The 17,740-nt window shown below is 38.0% G+C and overlaps 1 protein-coding gene across 1 annotated transcript in view; it reads right to left on the reverse strand.

The window, feature by feature from the left end:
* Positions 1–17,740, reverse strand: part of col28a2a (collagen, type XXVIII, alpha 2a) — a 51,112-nt gene that overhangs the window by 23,733 nt on the left and 9,639 nt on the right. The window contains exon 6 of the mRNA XM_034186731.1: positions 10,650–10,703. Coding sequence (XP_034042622.1) covers positions 10,650–10,703 — 54 coding nt within the window. The remainder of the gene's footprint in view (positions 1–10,649; positions 10,704–17,740) is intronic.

A 17,740-nucleotide genomic window follows, 5' to 3' on the forward strand; every position in this document is an offset into this window, starting at 1 on the left:
ACTTGCTGGGAAGTACATATGTATTTGGACATTGATACAATTTTTGTAATCTTTCCATCGCACCCACCACCACAATGGAGTTGGAATGAAACAATCAAGATGTGCTTGTAGTGTAGAACTTCAGTTTTCAGTTTTTTAGGAGAAACATTCTGGATCAAGTGCATCGAACATTTCGTTGTGTCACAGAATTTCGCTGAGTTTTTTGCTTAAAACAGTGGCAGTAAGTAAGAAATCAATAAGAAAGTAAGTAAAGTAAAGAACGGATTAGCCACGAAGCTAATGGTGACCTACCCAGGCCGGCGGCGTACCATCCAGGCCCGCGGAGTCGGTGGAAGCGATCCATCCAGGCCCGCGGTGTTGGCGGAGACGTACTATCCAGGCCCGCGGCGTCAGCGGAGGCGAACCATCCAGGCCCGCGGAACCGGCGGAGGCGAACCATCCAGGCGTCGGCGCAGGAGGTGACCCATCTAGGCTCGCGGCGTTGGTGGAGGAGGTGAACCATCCAGGCCCGCGGAGTCAGCGGAAGAGGCGATCCATCCAGGCCCGCAGCGGCGGCGGAAGAGGCAATCCATCCAGGCCCGTGGCAGCGGCGGAAGAGGCAATCCATCCAGGCCCGCAGCGTCGGTTACATCCGGGGCTGGCGACGGCTGCATCCGAGGCTGACGGTGGCTATATCCGGGATTAACATTGGGGAAGGTCGGTGTGCGGTGACCGGATTTGTGGTGGTGGAGGTGGTGGAGTCTATGAGTGGGAATTGTTTTATAATTAATAGTGGCCTGTACTGAACTACAAGAGTAACTTAATATGGCACCACCTAGGAAGACAGATAAATTGGAGGAAGATATAGAGGAGATAAAGACCTCATTAAACCGTATATCAAAAGACATGACCAATTTAGACAAGTTGATGAAGGAGATCAAGGAGCTCCAAAATCTTGTTAAAGAAAAGGACAAGATTATTAAGAAACTTGAGCAACGGGTGGATGAACTTGAACAATATTCTAGAAAAGACGATGTTATAATATCTGGTTTGGAAACAAAACATCGGTCGTATGCAAGGGTGGTGGATTCTGGTGGAGCCAGTGGGGAGGATGCACCACCTGAAGAATTACAAACACTAGAACAGCAAGTTACAAATTTTTTATATCAAAAAGGTGTTGTCATACATCAAGATACTATATCAGACTGTCACACAATTCCATCCAAAGACAGTAAAAATAAACTACCCAATATTATTATACGATTTACAAGCAGAAAATATAAAAATGAATTAATAAGACAGGCAAAGAATCTGAAAGGAACAAATGTCTATATAAATGAGCATCTAACGAAAAAAAATGCAGATATTGCCAGGGAAGCAAGACTACTAAAAAAACAAACACATTGTTGCTACATCGGTCTGGAACTGTAGGGTTTGGATTAGAGTGAAAGAAGGAACAAAGGGTATACAAATCAGAGACATGGAGGACCTTACAAAGTACAGACCTGAGCAGACAAATAAATATGATGTCAGTTGGTAGTATGACCAACAAAAATCAGAGCAAACATGGAAACAGATGATAAAATATATGACATAGACACCAATATTGATGAAAGTATATTTGACTTGACTACAATTGGTTGTGAGTATTATATGGAAAAACAGTTAAATAGTGAAAAAATTACTGAAGATACCCTGTCACTCATACATATAAATATCCGAAGCTTGTACTGTAAAATGTCAAAAATAATTCTATTTTGTAAATAGAAGAGATAAAAAAGGCGGAGGTATTGTTTTGTACATAAAAACAGATCTGATATGTAAAATTGTAGAAGAAATGACAATAATAGATGATGTCATAGAAATTGTAACTGTGGAAATTGTACATGAAACATCTAAAAATATTCTAATCAGTTGTGTATACAGAGCACCAGACTCTTGTATTGTGAAATTTACAGATAAAATAATAGAATTATTCCATCAAATCAAAAACAAAACGCTCTTTATGTGTGGAGACTTTAATGTTAATGTGGAAAGCTCCAGTTGCCAAAGAGCAAGTGATTTTGTGAATTCAATGAATAGCTTGGGCTTATTCCCCTTGATAACAAAACCAACCAGAATTACATTGCAAAGTGCAACTGTAATTGACAATATATTCACAAATAGAACAGATGAAATGATTAAGAATGGGATCTTGATGACAGATGTTAGTGATCATTTACCAGTTTTTTCAATATTTAAATATAAAAATAGGTACAAAAAAAAGGTTATAAACTTTAAAAGAGATAAGTCATTAAAAGCCTTAGAGGCATTAAATTATGACCTTAAAAATCAAAATTGGGAAGAAGTTTATGTCGGTGACGTTAATGTAGCATATAATTTATTTATGAAAATACTGATGAAATCATATAATAAAAATTGTAAATTAATAAAAACTAGTAAGAAAAGAGTAAATAAACCATGGCTGACTAAGGGAATAAAAAACACCTGTGTAAAGAAAAACTATTTATATAGGTGCTTTTTAAAAATGCAAACAAAGGAAACAGAACACAGATACAAAAAAATATAAAAATAAACTATTGACAATAATTAGGAAAAAAAAAAGATTATTATAATGAACAATTAAATAAGAGTAAAGATAATATGAGGGCAACATGGGGAATTATAAAAAGTGTGATGGAAAGTGAAGTGAAATCAACCTTTCCAAATTACCTTGTCAAGGAAAATAAAGAGATATATGACATAAAAGAAGTTGTAAATGAGTTTAATGATTATTTTTCAAAGGTGGGATCAAGTTTGGTGGGAAATAAACCAATAGTAGAAGATAAATTAAATGCAATTGTAAATACGGTCAATAGTATTTTCCTTGACAATGTGGAAAAAGATGAAATAAGGAATATTGTAAAAAACTGTGTAAGCAAAAGATCAACTGACTATTAAGATTTAGACATGATGACTGTAAAAAGTATAATAGAAACTGTTATTGAACCATTCACTTACATTTGTAATCTGTCTCTGTCAACAGGAATTTTCCCAGATGAAATGAAAATTGCCAAGGTAGTCCCATTATATAAAAATGGAGACAAACATAACGTTTCAAATTACAGGCCAGTGTCATTGCTTCCACAGTTTTCTAAAATTATGGAAAAAGTTTTTGTGACAAGGTTGGATAAATTCATTGAGAAACATATTTTAAATAATGCTCAGTATGGATTTAGAACAAAACATTTGACAGCTATGGCAATTATGGAATTAACAGAGAAAATATCAACAGCAATAGATAATAAGGATTATTTTGTGTTTTTATTGACCTGAAAAAAGCTTTTGATGTTATCGATCATTCAAGATTGCTTCACAAGTTACAACAATATGGAATAAGAGGGATTGCACATCAGTGGGTAAAAAGCTACTTAGAAAATAGAAAACAGTTTGTTCAGATAAATAATACTAAATCAGAATTGTGTAACATTGTGTGGAGTACCACAAGGGTTGGTACTTGGACCCAAACTGTTTATTTTGTATATCAATGATTTTGTGAATGTATCTAATGTACTTGGTAGCATTTTATTTTCTGACGATACAACATTATTTTACTCTGGATCAGATATACAGGAAGTACAACTCCTGGCAAAAATTATGGAATCACCGGCCTCGGAGGATGTTCATTCAGTTGTTTAATTTTGTGGAAAAAAAAAGCAGATCACAGACATGACACAAAACTAAAGTCATTTCAAATGGCAACTTTCTGGCATTAAGAAACACTATAAGAAATCAAGAAAAAAAGATTGTGACAGTAACGGTTACTTTTTTAGACCAAGCAGAGGAAAAAAATATGGAATCACTCAATTCTGAGGAATAAATTATGGAATCACCCTGTAAATTTCCATCCCCCAAACTAAAAGCTGCATCAAATCAGATCTACTTGTTGACAATGACCCTATGCCATGACATTGATCCTATGTGTCTTTTTGCAAGGAATGTTTTCACAGTTTTTGCTCTATGGCAAGATGCATTATCATCTTGAAAAATGATTTCATTATCCCCAAATATCCTTTCAATTGTCCACAATATCAACGTAAACTTTATTGATGATGTAATGACAGCCATCTCCCCAGTGCCTTTACCTGACATGCAGCCCCATATCATCAATGACTGTGGGAATTTAGATGTTCTCTTCAGGCAATCATCTTTATAAATCTCATTGGAACGGCACCAAACAAAAGTTCCAGCATCATCACCTTGCCCAATGCAGATTTGAGATTCATCACTGAATATCACTTTCATCCAGTCATCCACAGTCCACGATTGCTTTTCCTTAGCCCATTGTAACCTTGTTTATTCTGTTTAGGTGTTAATGATGGCTTTCGTTTAGCTTTTCTGTATGTAAATCCCATTTCCTTTAGGCAGTTTCTTACACTTCAGTCATAGACGTTGACTCCAGTTTCCTCCAGTTTCCTCCCATTCGTTCCTCATTTGTTTTGTTGTGCATTTTTGGATTTTTGAGACATATTGCTTTAAGTTTTCTGTCTTGACGCTTTGATGTCTTCCTTGGTCTACCAGTATGTTTGCCTTTAACAACCTTCCCATGTTTTTTGTATTTGGTCCTGAGTTTAGACACAGCTGACTGTGAACAACCAACATCTTTTGCAACATTGCATGATGATTTACTCTCTTTTAAGAGTTTGATAATCCTCTCCTTTGTTTCAACTGACATCTCTCGTGTTGGAGCCATGATTCATGTCAGTCCACTTGGTGCAACAGCTCTCCAAGGTGTGATCACTCCTTTTTAGATGCAGACTAATGAGCAGATCTGATATGATGCAGGTGTTAGTTTTGGGAATGAAAATTTACAGGGTGATTCCATAATTTTTTCCTCAGAATTGAGTGATTCCATATTTTTTTCCTCTGCTTGGTCTAAAAAAGTAACCGTTACTGACTGCCACAATCTTTTTTTCTTGATTTCTTATAGTGTTTCTTAAAGCCAGAAAGTTGCCATTTGAAATGACTTTAGTTTTGTGTCATGTGTGTGATCTGCTTTTTTTCTACAAAATTAAACAACTGAATGAACATCCTCCGAGGCCGGTGATTCCATAATTTTTGCCAGGGGTTGTAGCACAAGTGATAAATACAGAGTTGGAAAAAGTTAAAGTTAAAGTTAGTTATTGGTTTGATATAAACAGATTGTCACTTAATCTTAATAAAACAAATTTCATATTGTTTAATGACAGAGTAAAAAAAGATGTCATTAAAAATAGATGGAATGGACATTCAAAGGGTAAAAGAAATGAAATTTTTAGGAGTTATGATTGATGAAGATTTTACATGGAAGTCACACATAAATTACATAAAAGAAAAAATAGCGAAAGCTATTGCTGTTTTGCATAAAGTTAAATATTCATTAAATAGTTATGGATTACTAACATTGTACAATTCATTGATTGTTCCATATTTGACTTACTGTGTAGAAATCTGGGGACCAACATGTACAACTTATACGCCACCTTTATTTATTTTGCAGAAAAGAGCTTTAAAAGTGATTAGCAACAGTCGTTTTAGAGATCCATCTAGTCCATTGTTCATTAAGTATAGGGTACTTAAATTTCATGATTTAGTTGATTTGAAATTATTACAAGCAATGTACCAAGCGAATAACAATACCTTACCAATAAACATTCAAAATATGTTTGAAAAAAGAGTAAGTAGTTATAATTTGAAAGGCATAGAAGTCTTTAAAAAACCAAGATTCAGAACCAAGATAAAGGAACGGAGTATTGCAGTGAATGGTGTAAAATTATGGAACAACCTCAACAAAGAAATCAAAGAATCAAGGTCGCTTAAATTATTTAAAAAACGTATTAAACTAGATGTATTTCGTAAGTATGAAACTATGAAATAAGTCAGTGGGCTGTGACAAAGCCAAAACTGTAATCTATTAATAATGTTTAGAATGTTTGAAGTTTAAAATGTAATCTGTTAGGGATGTAATCTTATAAATAATGGTTAAAATTATGAAATAAGTTGGTGGCATGTGACAAAGTCATAGAATTGTAATCTGTTAAATTATGTTGATTAGTGATGCTTGATATTGTAAGATTGTATTGTAAAAAAGGGGCAGAAAATATCAGACTTGTTCTTCCAATCTGCTCCTTTTCATTCAATGGTTTCTAAAGTTTTGTTATTTCTGCTATTCTGTTTTTTTTCTTTTAAATGAATGAAATAAATATTAAATAAAGAAGAGGCTTAACAAAAATATTACATTAAATATCTAGGAATTAGAGCAATTTGTACACCAAGTGTCTCCATTTTTAGAGACCATAAGTAATTGAACAAAATAAATGAAAGCGTAAGTGGTTTCTGTGGCTGTGATTTGAGAAAGTGCATGTATTTTATGTGTAACTTCCATGTAAAATCTTCATCAATCATAACTCCTAAAAATTTCGTTTCTTTTACCCTTTGAATGTCCTTTCCATCTATTTTTAATGACACATCATTTTTTTTACTCTATCATTAAACAATATGATATTTGTTTTATTAAGATTAAGTGACAATCTGTTTATATCAAACCACTATTTAACTTTTTCCAACTCTGTATTTATCACTTGTGCTACTTCCTGTATATCTGATCCAGAGTAAAATAATGTTGTATCGTCAGCAAATAAAATGCTACCAAGTACATTAGATATATTCACAAAATCATTGATATACAAAATAAACAGTTTGGGTCCAAGTACCAACCCTTGTGGTACTCCACAAATAATATTACACAATTCTGATTTAGTATTATTTATCTGAACAAACTGTTTTCTATTTTCTAAGTAGCTTTTTACCCACTGATGTGCAATCCCTCTTATTCCATATTGTTGTAACTTGTGAAGCAATCTTGAATGATCGATAACATCAAAAGCTTTTTTTCAGGTCAATAAAAACACAAAATAATCCTTATTATCTATTGCTGTTGATATTTTCTCTGTTAATTCCATAACTGCCATAGCTGTCAAATGTTTTGTTCTGAATCCATACTGAGCATTATTTAAAATATGATGTTTCTCAATGAATTTATCCGACCTTGTCACAAAAACTTTTTCCATAATTTTAGAAAACTGTGGAAGCAATGACACTGGCCTGTAATTTGAAACATTATGTCTGTCTCCACCTTTATATAATGGGACTACCTTGGCAATTTTCATTTCATCTGGGAAAATTCCTGTTGACAGAGACAGATTACAAATGTAAGTGAATGGTTCAATAATAGTTTCTATTATACTTTTTACAGTCATCATGTCTAAATCTTCAAAGTCAGTTGATCTTTTGCTTACAGTTTTTTACAATATTCCTTATTTCACCTTTTTCCACACTGTCAAGGAAAATACTACTGACCGTATTTACAATTGTATTTATCTTCTACTATTGGTTTATTTCCCACCAGACTTGATCCCACCTTTGAAAAATAATCATTAAACTCATTTACAACTTCTTTTATGTCATATATCTCTTTATTTTCCTTGACAAGGTAATTTGGAAAAGTTGATTTCACTCCATCACTTTCCATCACACTTTTTATAATTCCCCAATGTTGCCCTCATATTATCTTTACTCTTATTCAATTGTTCACTATAATAATCTTTTTTTTTGTTTCCTAATTATTGTCAATAGTTTATTTTTATATTTTTGTATCTGTGTTCTGTTTCCTTTGTTTGCATTTTTAAAAAGCACCTATATAAATAGTTTTTCTTTACACAAGCGTTTTTTATTCCCTTAGTCAGCCATGGTTTATTTACTCTTTTCTTACTAATTTTTATTAATTTACAATTTTTATTATATGATTTTTTTTATCAGTATTTTCATAAATAAATTATATGCTACATTTACGTCACCGACATAAACTTCTTCCCAATTTTGATTTTTAAGGTCATAATTGAATGCCTCTAAGGCTTTTAATGACTTATCTCTTTTAAAGTTTATAACAGTTTTTTTTTTGGTACCTATTTTTATATTTAAATATAGAAAAAACTGGTAAATGATCACTAAGATCTGTCATCAATATCCCATTCTTAATAATTTCATCTGTTCTATTTGTGAATATATTGTCAATTACAGTTGCACTTTGCGATGTAATTCTGGTTGGTTTTGTTATCAAAGGGAATAAGCCCAAGCAAAGAGCGTTTTGTTTTTGATTTGATGGAATAATTGTATTATTTTATCTGTAAATTTCACAACACAAGAGTCTGGTGCTCTGTATACACAACTGATTAGAATATTTTCAGATGTTTCATGTACAATTTCCAATGTTACAATTTCTATGACATCATCTATAATTGTCATTTCTTCTACAATTTTACATGTCAGATCTGTTTTATGTACAAAGCAATACCTACGCCTTTTTTTATCTCTTCTATTTACAAAATATAACTCATATCCCTCCATTTGAACATCACCCATGAGGTCATCTTTAAGCCAAGATTCTGTGATTGCAACAATGCTGAATCTATTTTTAAACTGGTTTAAATAATCTTTTATTTTTGACATTTTACAGTACAAGCTTCGGATATTTATATGTATGAGTGACAGGGTATCTTCAGTAATTTTTTCACTATTTAACTGTTTTTCCATATAATACTCACAACCAATTGTAGTCAAATCAAATATACTTTCATCAATATTGGTGTCTATGTCATATATTTTATCATCTGTTTCCATGTTAAATCTGATTTTTTGTGGTCATACTACCAACTGACGTCATATTTATTTGTCTACTCAGGTCTGTACTTTGTAAGGTCCTCCATGTCTCTGATTTGTATACCCTTTGTTCCTTCTTTCACTCTAATCCAAACCCTACAGTTCCAGACCCATGTAGCAACAATGTGTTTCTGTTTTTTTAATAGTCTTGCTTCCCTGGCAATATCTGTATTTTTTTTGTTAGATGCTCATTTATATAGACATTTGTTCCTTTCAGATTCTTTGCATGTCTTAATTCATTTTTGTATTTTCTGCTTGTAAATCATATTATAATATTACGTAGTTTATTTTTACTGTCTTTGGATGGAATTATGTGACAGTCTGATATAGTGTCTTGATGTATGACAACACCTTTTTGATATAAAAATTTGTAACTTGCTGTTCTAGTGTTTGTAATTCTTCAGGTGGTGCATCCTCCCCACTGGCTCCACCAGAATCCACCACCCTTGTGTACGACCGATGTTTTGTTTCCAAACCAGTTATTATAACATCATCTTTTCTAGAATATTGTTCAAGTTCATCCACCCATTGCTCAAGTTTCTTAATAATCTTGTCCTTTTCTTTAACAAGATTTTGGAGCTCCTTGATCTCCTTCATCAACTTGTCTAAATTGGTCATGTCTTTTGAAATACGGTTTAATGAGGTCTTTATCTCCTCCATGTCTTCCTCCAATTTATGTGTCTTCCTGGGTGGTGCCATGTTAACTCATGTAGTTCAGTACAGGCCACTATTAATTACCTCCACCACCACAAATCCGGTTGCCGCACACCGACCTTCCCCGATGTTAATCCCGGATATAGCCGCCACCGGCCTCGGCCGTAGCCGCTGTCAGCCTCGGTCGCAGCCGCCGTCAGCCTCAGATGTAGCCGCCGCCAGTCTCGGATGCAGCCGTCGCCAGCCTCAGGTGTAGCCGTCGCCAGCTCCGTGTGTAGCCTTCGCCAGCCTCGGATGTAGCCGTCGCCAGCCCCGGATGTAACTGACGCCGCGGGCCTGGATGGATCGCCTCCTGCACCGACGCCGCGAGCTTGGATGGATCACCTCTTCTGCCGACGCCGCGGGCCTGGATGGTTCGCCTCCGCCGACGCCGCGGGCCTGGATGGTTCGCCTCTGCCGACGCCAATACTGATTTCTTACTTACTGTTACTGTTTAAAACAGAAACTCAGCGAAATTCTGTGACACACTAAAATGTTCGATGCGCAGTGAACGCCACGGTAATCTGGACTGGACTGCGAGATTCACACCCTCTGCGGTGTCATAACAACATGTTCAGGTTCCTCAGTGTTCAGGACCTCAGAAACTGTTAAAGGCCAAGGGACTACCCACATACTGTATTATCTGGCTGTAGCAGATTGACGGCTACTTTGGAGTTGGGGTTTGATCAGTTTATCTGGTGGATGTAGTGAGACACTGAACCAGCACATATACTCTCAGACCTGACGACTCAACTGTGAGGCAAAACATTCTGTAAGTGTGAACAAATGTCTAAGAGGTGATTTGGAGATAGGATCCAGTTAAAGACGGAACAGCACGGCAAAGTGCGTCCGAGCATTTGACTGGTAGAATATATACATCGAACATTAACTCTGAGTTTGGCTTCACGACTGTTTTCATCAACACAGCAGCCATAAACTTAGAAACCAGAGTGGGTGCAAGTACACAGCTTTTGAATAACACCCCATGTCAAATTCAGTAAGTACACCTTCGTAGGATACTCAGCCTTTCATGTCATTGTGAAGTAACTGTACCATCTGGACAAAAGAGTCTGTGCATCCAAATGATACAATTGTGTACAGAAGATACGTGTCAGCAACAAACTTTTTTTTTAAAGAGACCTGGTTATATTGGGTTTATCATATGACACCTTAAGTAAAGGGTACAACTTTTAAACTCTTGTAATTAAAGAATTAATAAAAATAATAACAAAGGTACACACCTTTTGCCCTTTAGGACCTGGAGCTCCATCATCTCCAGGACGACCTTTCTTTCCCTAATAATAATAAACACAATATTAACATTTCTTCCTCTGACAGCTTATTCTGTATTTACTGTACAACAAAGTTTGTAATGACAAAATAAGTCTATTATCCAATGGAAGGGCACTCAGTGTGGTGTACAGTTCTGCCAGGGCTCAAAATGAAATATCTTCCAGCAAAAAATAAATAAATAAATAAATAAAATAAAATAAATACAAAAATAAGAATTTCCTGGTGTTGCATCCTTCTTTACGATGACATTCATGTCTCTGGGATCTCAGCCTAGGGATTGAGAGATGTCTGGGAAATGTTTGAGTCCTGACGTCCCTGGATAGAAATGTCTGATGATACCAATACATTTGCAAAAGTCTTCGGGGTTGTTTCACTTCCAAGCATACTGTATGGTTGTAAGACTTGAGCTTTAACCATTTGCCCAATACAACAACTGGTTATCTTTGCTGCTACACCTATATACACAGAGTCCTTGGACACCACTGAAATGACATTGTAAGAAATAAAAGATGACTTATGGAGACTCAGAAGAGGTGTACTTGTCAGCTGCATTATTTTGGCAATGTGGCACACTTCCCTGAACATGACCATGCAGGTGCCTCAGTGCTGAATCCCAGCAACTGGAAAAGGCCAAGGGGATGCGCACAACATAAATAAATAAATATTTCAAAAATTGCATTTACCAGCTCTGTTCATCTTGTGGATCCACTCCAAAATTTACTGTATCTCACACACAATTGTCTCAGCCCATGAAGAAATATATATATATACACACACACACACACACACACACACACACACACACACACACACACACACACACACACACACACACACACACACACACACACACACACACACACACACACACACACAGTGGGGCAAAAAAGTATTTAGTCAGTCCCTGATTGCGCAAGTTCTCCTACTTAGAAAGATGAGAGAGGTCTGTAATTTTCATCATAGGTACACTTCCATTATGAGAGACAAAATGAGAAAAAAAATCCAGGAAATCACACTGTTGTTATGTGTCGGACGCGGTCGGAGCACCGACCCAGCGTTTGACAGGACCCAGCATAAAATAAGCAGAGCACGGTTCAAAAGGTAACAGAATTTAATAAACATAATAGTGAGTGGAGTGATAAACAACCCAAAAAGTCCGCGGTCTGGTGAGGTGGAAACACGGCGCGCTCTCAGCAGCGCAAATGGTCCGGAGCCACAGCAGTTCGGACCCAGGGACCCTGCCGACACCCCCCCGGCCGCGACAAACCGAGTCTGCGAAGGAAGAAATCATGAGGTGAGTCCAACACTCAGAGAGACACAGCTCAAAGGTGCACACAATCAGCAAACACTTCCTGGCTTTAATATAACTCAGCTTCTCACCCTGCAGGCATGGAACAACTCGGTTCAAATCTCCACTGCAGCAGAAGCTGATTAGGCGATTACCATAGCGTAACAGCTCAATATAACAAGGTGTGAGAGACACCAAATCCACTGTCATTACTTCATGAAAGTCACCAAAACCAAATTACCTCAGGAAGTGTGCTGAAGAGCGTGAGACCTCAGCCAATCCTCCTTCACAGACTGTGGCGTCAAACCTGGAGCGGTCTCTGCATCCGTAATGGTGAGATTGTTCTCCTGACATCGATCTCACACGTCTGCTCACAAGGTCGAGTCTCTGGCAATCACACACTGTGCATTCAAGGTTTAAGTGCAGCAAGCTCTGATCAAGACAGATACACCATAGCTGTGAGTCCTGATGACCTGCACGTGATAACAAGCCTCAGGTGCTCAGGGTGAGGTCCTAATACTCAGCCACACGTCAGCCACTCAGTCCTGAACGCATACCACCTGGAGGGAGAAACAGAAAACAAAAACAAAGCCAGCCAAACACCCCAGCCCACAACAACTGTAGGATTTTTAAAGAATTTATTTGTAAATTATGGTGGAAAATAAGTATTTGGTCAGTAACAAAAGTTCAACTTAATACTTTGTAACATAATCTTTGTTGGCAATGACAGAGGTCAAACGTTTCCTGTAAGTCTTCACCAGGTTTGCACACACTGTAGCTGGTATTTTGGCCCATTCCTCCATGCAGATCTCCTCTAGAGCAGTGATGTTTTGGGGCTGTCACTGGGCAACATGGACTTTCAACTCCCTCCACAAATTTTCTATGGGGTTGAGGTCTGGAGACTGGCTAGGCCACTCCAGGACCTTGAAATGCTTTTTACAGAGCCACTCCTTCGTTGCCCGAGCGTTGTGTTTGGGATCATTGTCATGCTAGAAGACCCAATGCTCTCACTGATGGAAGGAGGTTTTGGCTTAAAATCTTGATACATGGCCACGTTCATTCTTCCCTTAACACAGATCAGTCATCCTGTCCCCTTTGCAGAAAAACAGCCCCAAAGCATGATGTTTCCACCCCCATGCTTCACAGTAGATATGTTCTTGGAATGCAACTCAGCATTCTTCTTCCTCCAAACTCGACGAATTGAGTTTTTACCAAAATGTTCTATTTTGTTTTCATTTGACCACATGATATTCTCCCAATCCTCTTCTGGATCATCCATATGCTCTCTGGCAAACTTCAGACAGGCCTGGACATGTACTGGGTTAAGCAGGGGAACACACCTGGCAGTGCAGGATTTGAGCCCCTCTGCATAGTGTGTAGCTTTTTTACTTTGGTCCCATTTCTCTGCAGGTCATTCATCAGGTCCCTCCATATAGTTCTGGGACTTTTGTTCACCGTTCTCATGATCATTTTGACCCCACGGGATGACATCTTGCATAGAGCCCCAGATCGAGGGAGATTATCAATGGTCGTGTATATCTTCCATTTTCTTACAATTGCTCCCACAGTTGATTTATTCATACCAACCTGCTTGACTATTGTAGAGTCACTCTTCCCAGACTGGTGCACATCTACAATTTTCTTCCTGGTGTTCTTTGACAGCTCTTTGGTCTTGGCCATGGTTGAGTTTGGAGTCTGACTTGTTTGAGGCTGTGGATAGGTGTCTTTTATACAGATAACGAGTTCAAACAGGTACCATTAATACAGGTAACAGGTGGAGGACAGAAGAGCTTCTTAAAGAAGAAGTTACAGGTCTGTGAGAACCAGAAATCTTGCTTGTTTGTGGGTGACCAAATACTTATTTTCCATCATAATATACAAATAAATTCTTTAAAAATCCTACAATGTGATTTCCTGGAATCTTTTTTCTCATTTTGTCTCTCATAGTTGAAGTGTACCTATGATGAAAATAACAGACCTCTCTCATCTTTCTAAGTAGGAGAACTTGCACAATCAGGGGCTGACTAAATACTTTTTTGCCCTACTAATATTATATATATATATATATATATATATATATATATATATATATATATATATATATATATATATATATCCTGCATTTCATTTTCATTTATTTAGTTTTATATTTTGAGTCATTCTGCCAGTAAACCAAATACAATCTTAGACAGAGATAATAATCTAAAAAGGAAAAGTGTTTTCGATTAGATATATGCAAAGTGAAAATTTTGATTCAGTTTGTTGCTAAATGACTGTCACATGGAAGCATGTGTGCATGGGAGGTCTGTGTGTGAGGAATGTACAACAGGACATGAATTATCTTGTCCACTGGGTCAAATGTCAGCTGCATGTGGGTCAGGAAGTATCCACCACAATTCACTAACTAGTAACCACAAAACCAGTAAGTGCAATTATTAGAGCTCCTCAGTCTGAATGTAACAATTTAAAGAATTTGTCTGTGGACAAAGTACCTGGATAATGGTGCAGCTGTCTGGAAGCCTTTGTGCTATCTGAGCTGAGTGGGAGTGACTGAGTGGATTGTCATAACCATTTATGCATCAAGATGTGGTTTGCTTTTGATTTGGTAAAAATTCATACACGTAAAATACAAATAACCAATGATGATAATATGTAAAATATAAAACACATTTATTTCCAATGTGGTCCTTGATACCATATGAATTTAATTTTTTGGTACCCATATTTGGTAAAATGGTTTGACTATAATTTTGACAACAGTTCTAAGTTGCGAATATATTTGGATTTTGAATGTGAGAAAAAATATAATTTAAAGCAGTCTCCTTGGTTTCTGTGAATTTATGCTGCATTTAGAAACTATTAGTATTTACTGCTATTTGTTGGTTAAATGTTGAAGAATTTGTGTGGAAGAATTGTCAAGTTAATAAATAACTAACATGTTGCCCGTGGAGATCCATGGGCTCTAGATTTGGTAGTGTTTACAAAATACGTAGCTAACATTTTTCAAGGGTAGTAATAAATGAAACAAAGTTTCTATAATGAGTTGGAATGGCGTTTGAGTCCAGAATGTTTTTAGAACATTAGGCCGCAACAATTTTTAGAAGAGGAACTTAACCCTTTTATTTCCTGTTAATTATGTCATTTATTTAATGTTAATTTACTGTCTTAATGTATTTATAAATTGCTTAGGTTCTTGTTACCATATACACGCTATTATCATTATCATTATTATTTGTATTATTATTGTATTTTATTATTCTATTTTGTCATTTGATTTTTAAATGGACCACAACTGAAATAAGTGTTTTCACTTTCTTGTGTCATCTAGTGTTTCTTTCTCTTTTTGCTCTGTATGCACCACTCTGCATTTAATCATTAGTGATTGATCTCTGCTCCCCTCCACAGCATGTCTTTTTCCTGGTTCTCTCCCTCAGCCCCAACCAGTCCCAGCAGAAGACTGCCCCTCCCTGAGCCTGGTTCTGCTGGAGGTTTCTTCCTGTTTAAAGGGAGTTTTTCCTTCACACTGTTGCCAAGTGCTTGCTCACAGGGGGTCGTTTTGACCGTTGGGGTTTTTCCGTAATTATTGTATGGCCTTGCCTTACAATATAAGGCGCCTTGGGGCAACTGTTTGTTGTGATTTGGCGCTATATAAATAAAATTGAATTGAACTGAATCTATGTATTTTGAATATATTTACAATTATATTATGTACTTACATTGAACTTACTAATTAAAATCATGCACGCATGCTCGCTTTTAATACATAATGATGATTTACTGCCCCCTGTTGGAATAGCATTTTTGTCCAGAATGTAATTGGCAACGTTAGTGTTGTGAAAGTGTCGTGACACGGACCCACAACAGGGGGCGTTAATGAACGGACAATGGATAAGCCAAAAGTAACAATTTAATGTTGTGAATCGCACAACGACGTACAGACAATAACAATATGGTGGAATGTCAATTATACACCAAGTGACGTGTGGGCAGGCTCGACGATAGAAGACGCCTGGCGAGAGAAGAGCCGGATCCCACACAGCTTCCACCACCAATAGAGCTGAAGAACACCGGAGCCGCCAAGCCCTGCGTCCCAGGTGGCCGCTGTCTTCAGCAGTCAGACCCGGTACTGCTGGCAGAGAACAGAGACAGTCCTGATGAGTGTGAGTTCGCACACTCAGTAATCCCACAGTCTGTATACAGTTAGGAGGGAAAACCTCCACCTCCAATCACACACTCGTACAGCTCCTGTGAAACCACTTATCTGGTTTGGGGTGTGAGGCGAAGCCGTCGCAGTCCACACCAAACGCCAATACCGCAGATAAGGACACCGTCACAGGAAAACGGCTGCAAATGAGATCAGACTATTAGTCACAGTTAAGCTTAGCAGAGAAATTACCTGAACGGTAGCTGATTTCTTGGTGGGGAGGTGGAGTTGCAGTCCGGCCTTTATGGTGGTGGTGATGAGTAGTGGATGAGTGACAGCTGGTACGGATGACAGCTGTCACTCCCGGTCGCTCCGACGCCCTCTCGTGCTTGAAGCCCGCACTTCAAGCAGGGCGCCATCTTGTGGTGGTGGGCCAGCAGTACCTCCTCTTCAGCGGCCCACACAACAGTTATCCTATCAATGTACTGCTTTGGTGCTGTTCATCCTTGACCCAACATACATACATAAGCATACCAAACGGCAAATGTCAGCAGTCCCCAGTGGCACACACGCAGAGCTTTTTTATGCATTCTGCTGCAAGCAAGTGCTTTTAATTTTTACACTTGAACAAACAGAGACAGTGGCGAAAGACATCAAAAGCAATACTCTTTTCATTCATGGTAAAGACAACATAACACTTAACTAAACTGACTAAACCAACTGACTAAATCAAACACAACAACACAATAAATCAAAAACACTAACAACACTGTTAAACTAATATGAGCCACAATAATAACAACCCAAAACCCCAAACACCCATGTTGCATTGTAGCACCATGTCCATTGTTTACTGGTTAGCTAAAATGGCTAATTTCACAAAAATATTTGTTCCATTAACTTTACGTTTTCACAGCACTACTGCTTGACCCAAAATACATAAGCATACCAAATGACAAATCTCAGCTCTCTGTTGTGTGGGCCGCCAGAAGAGGAGGTACTGCTGGCCCAACACCAGAGGGCGCCCTGCCTGAAGTGCGGGCTTCAGGCACGAGAGGGCACTGCCGCCACGGACACAGCCGGGGGTGACAGCTGTCACTCATTATCTCTTGACAGCTGTCACCCATCTACACTACATCATCTCACTCCATAAAACCCGGACGTCATCTCCACCTCACTGCCGAGATATCGTCGACCAGTAAAGGTAATACTCTCAGCCGTATCACTGACTGTGTTTAGTAAACTCGTTTTTGCAGCTGTTTTCCTGCGGAGTGCTCTATCTGGAGATTGTCGTGACCGGCGACAGCTTCGCTTTACACCCCCACCAGATAAGTGTTTGAGACAGGAGCTGCACGAGTGTGTGTTAGAGGTGGAGGTGGAATCTCCATCATTGTTGTTACTGGGTGTGCACACACCCACATCTTATTGTCTCTGCTCCTTGCCAGCAGTACCAGATCCGACATTCGGAGACGGTGGCCACCTGGGGACTCGGGACTTGGCGGCTCCAGTATTCTCCGGGTTCGGTGGCGGAGGAAATCGTGTGGTTCCGGTTCTTCTCAGGACAGACGTCTTCTATCCTCGAGCCTGCCCACACGTCACCCTTGTGA

This window comes from Thalassophryne amazonica, chromosome 14 (assembly GCF_902500255.1).
Source record: "Thalassophryne amazonica chromosome 14, fThaAma1.1, whole genome shotgun sequence".
Taxonomy (NCBI): domain Eukaryota; kingdom Metazoa; phylum Chordata; class Actinopteri; order Batrachoidiformes; family Batrachoididae; genus Thalassophryne; species Thalassophryne amazonica.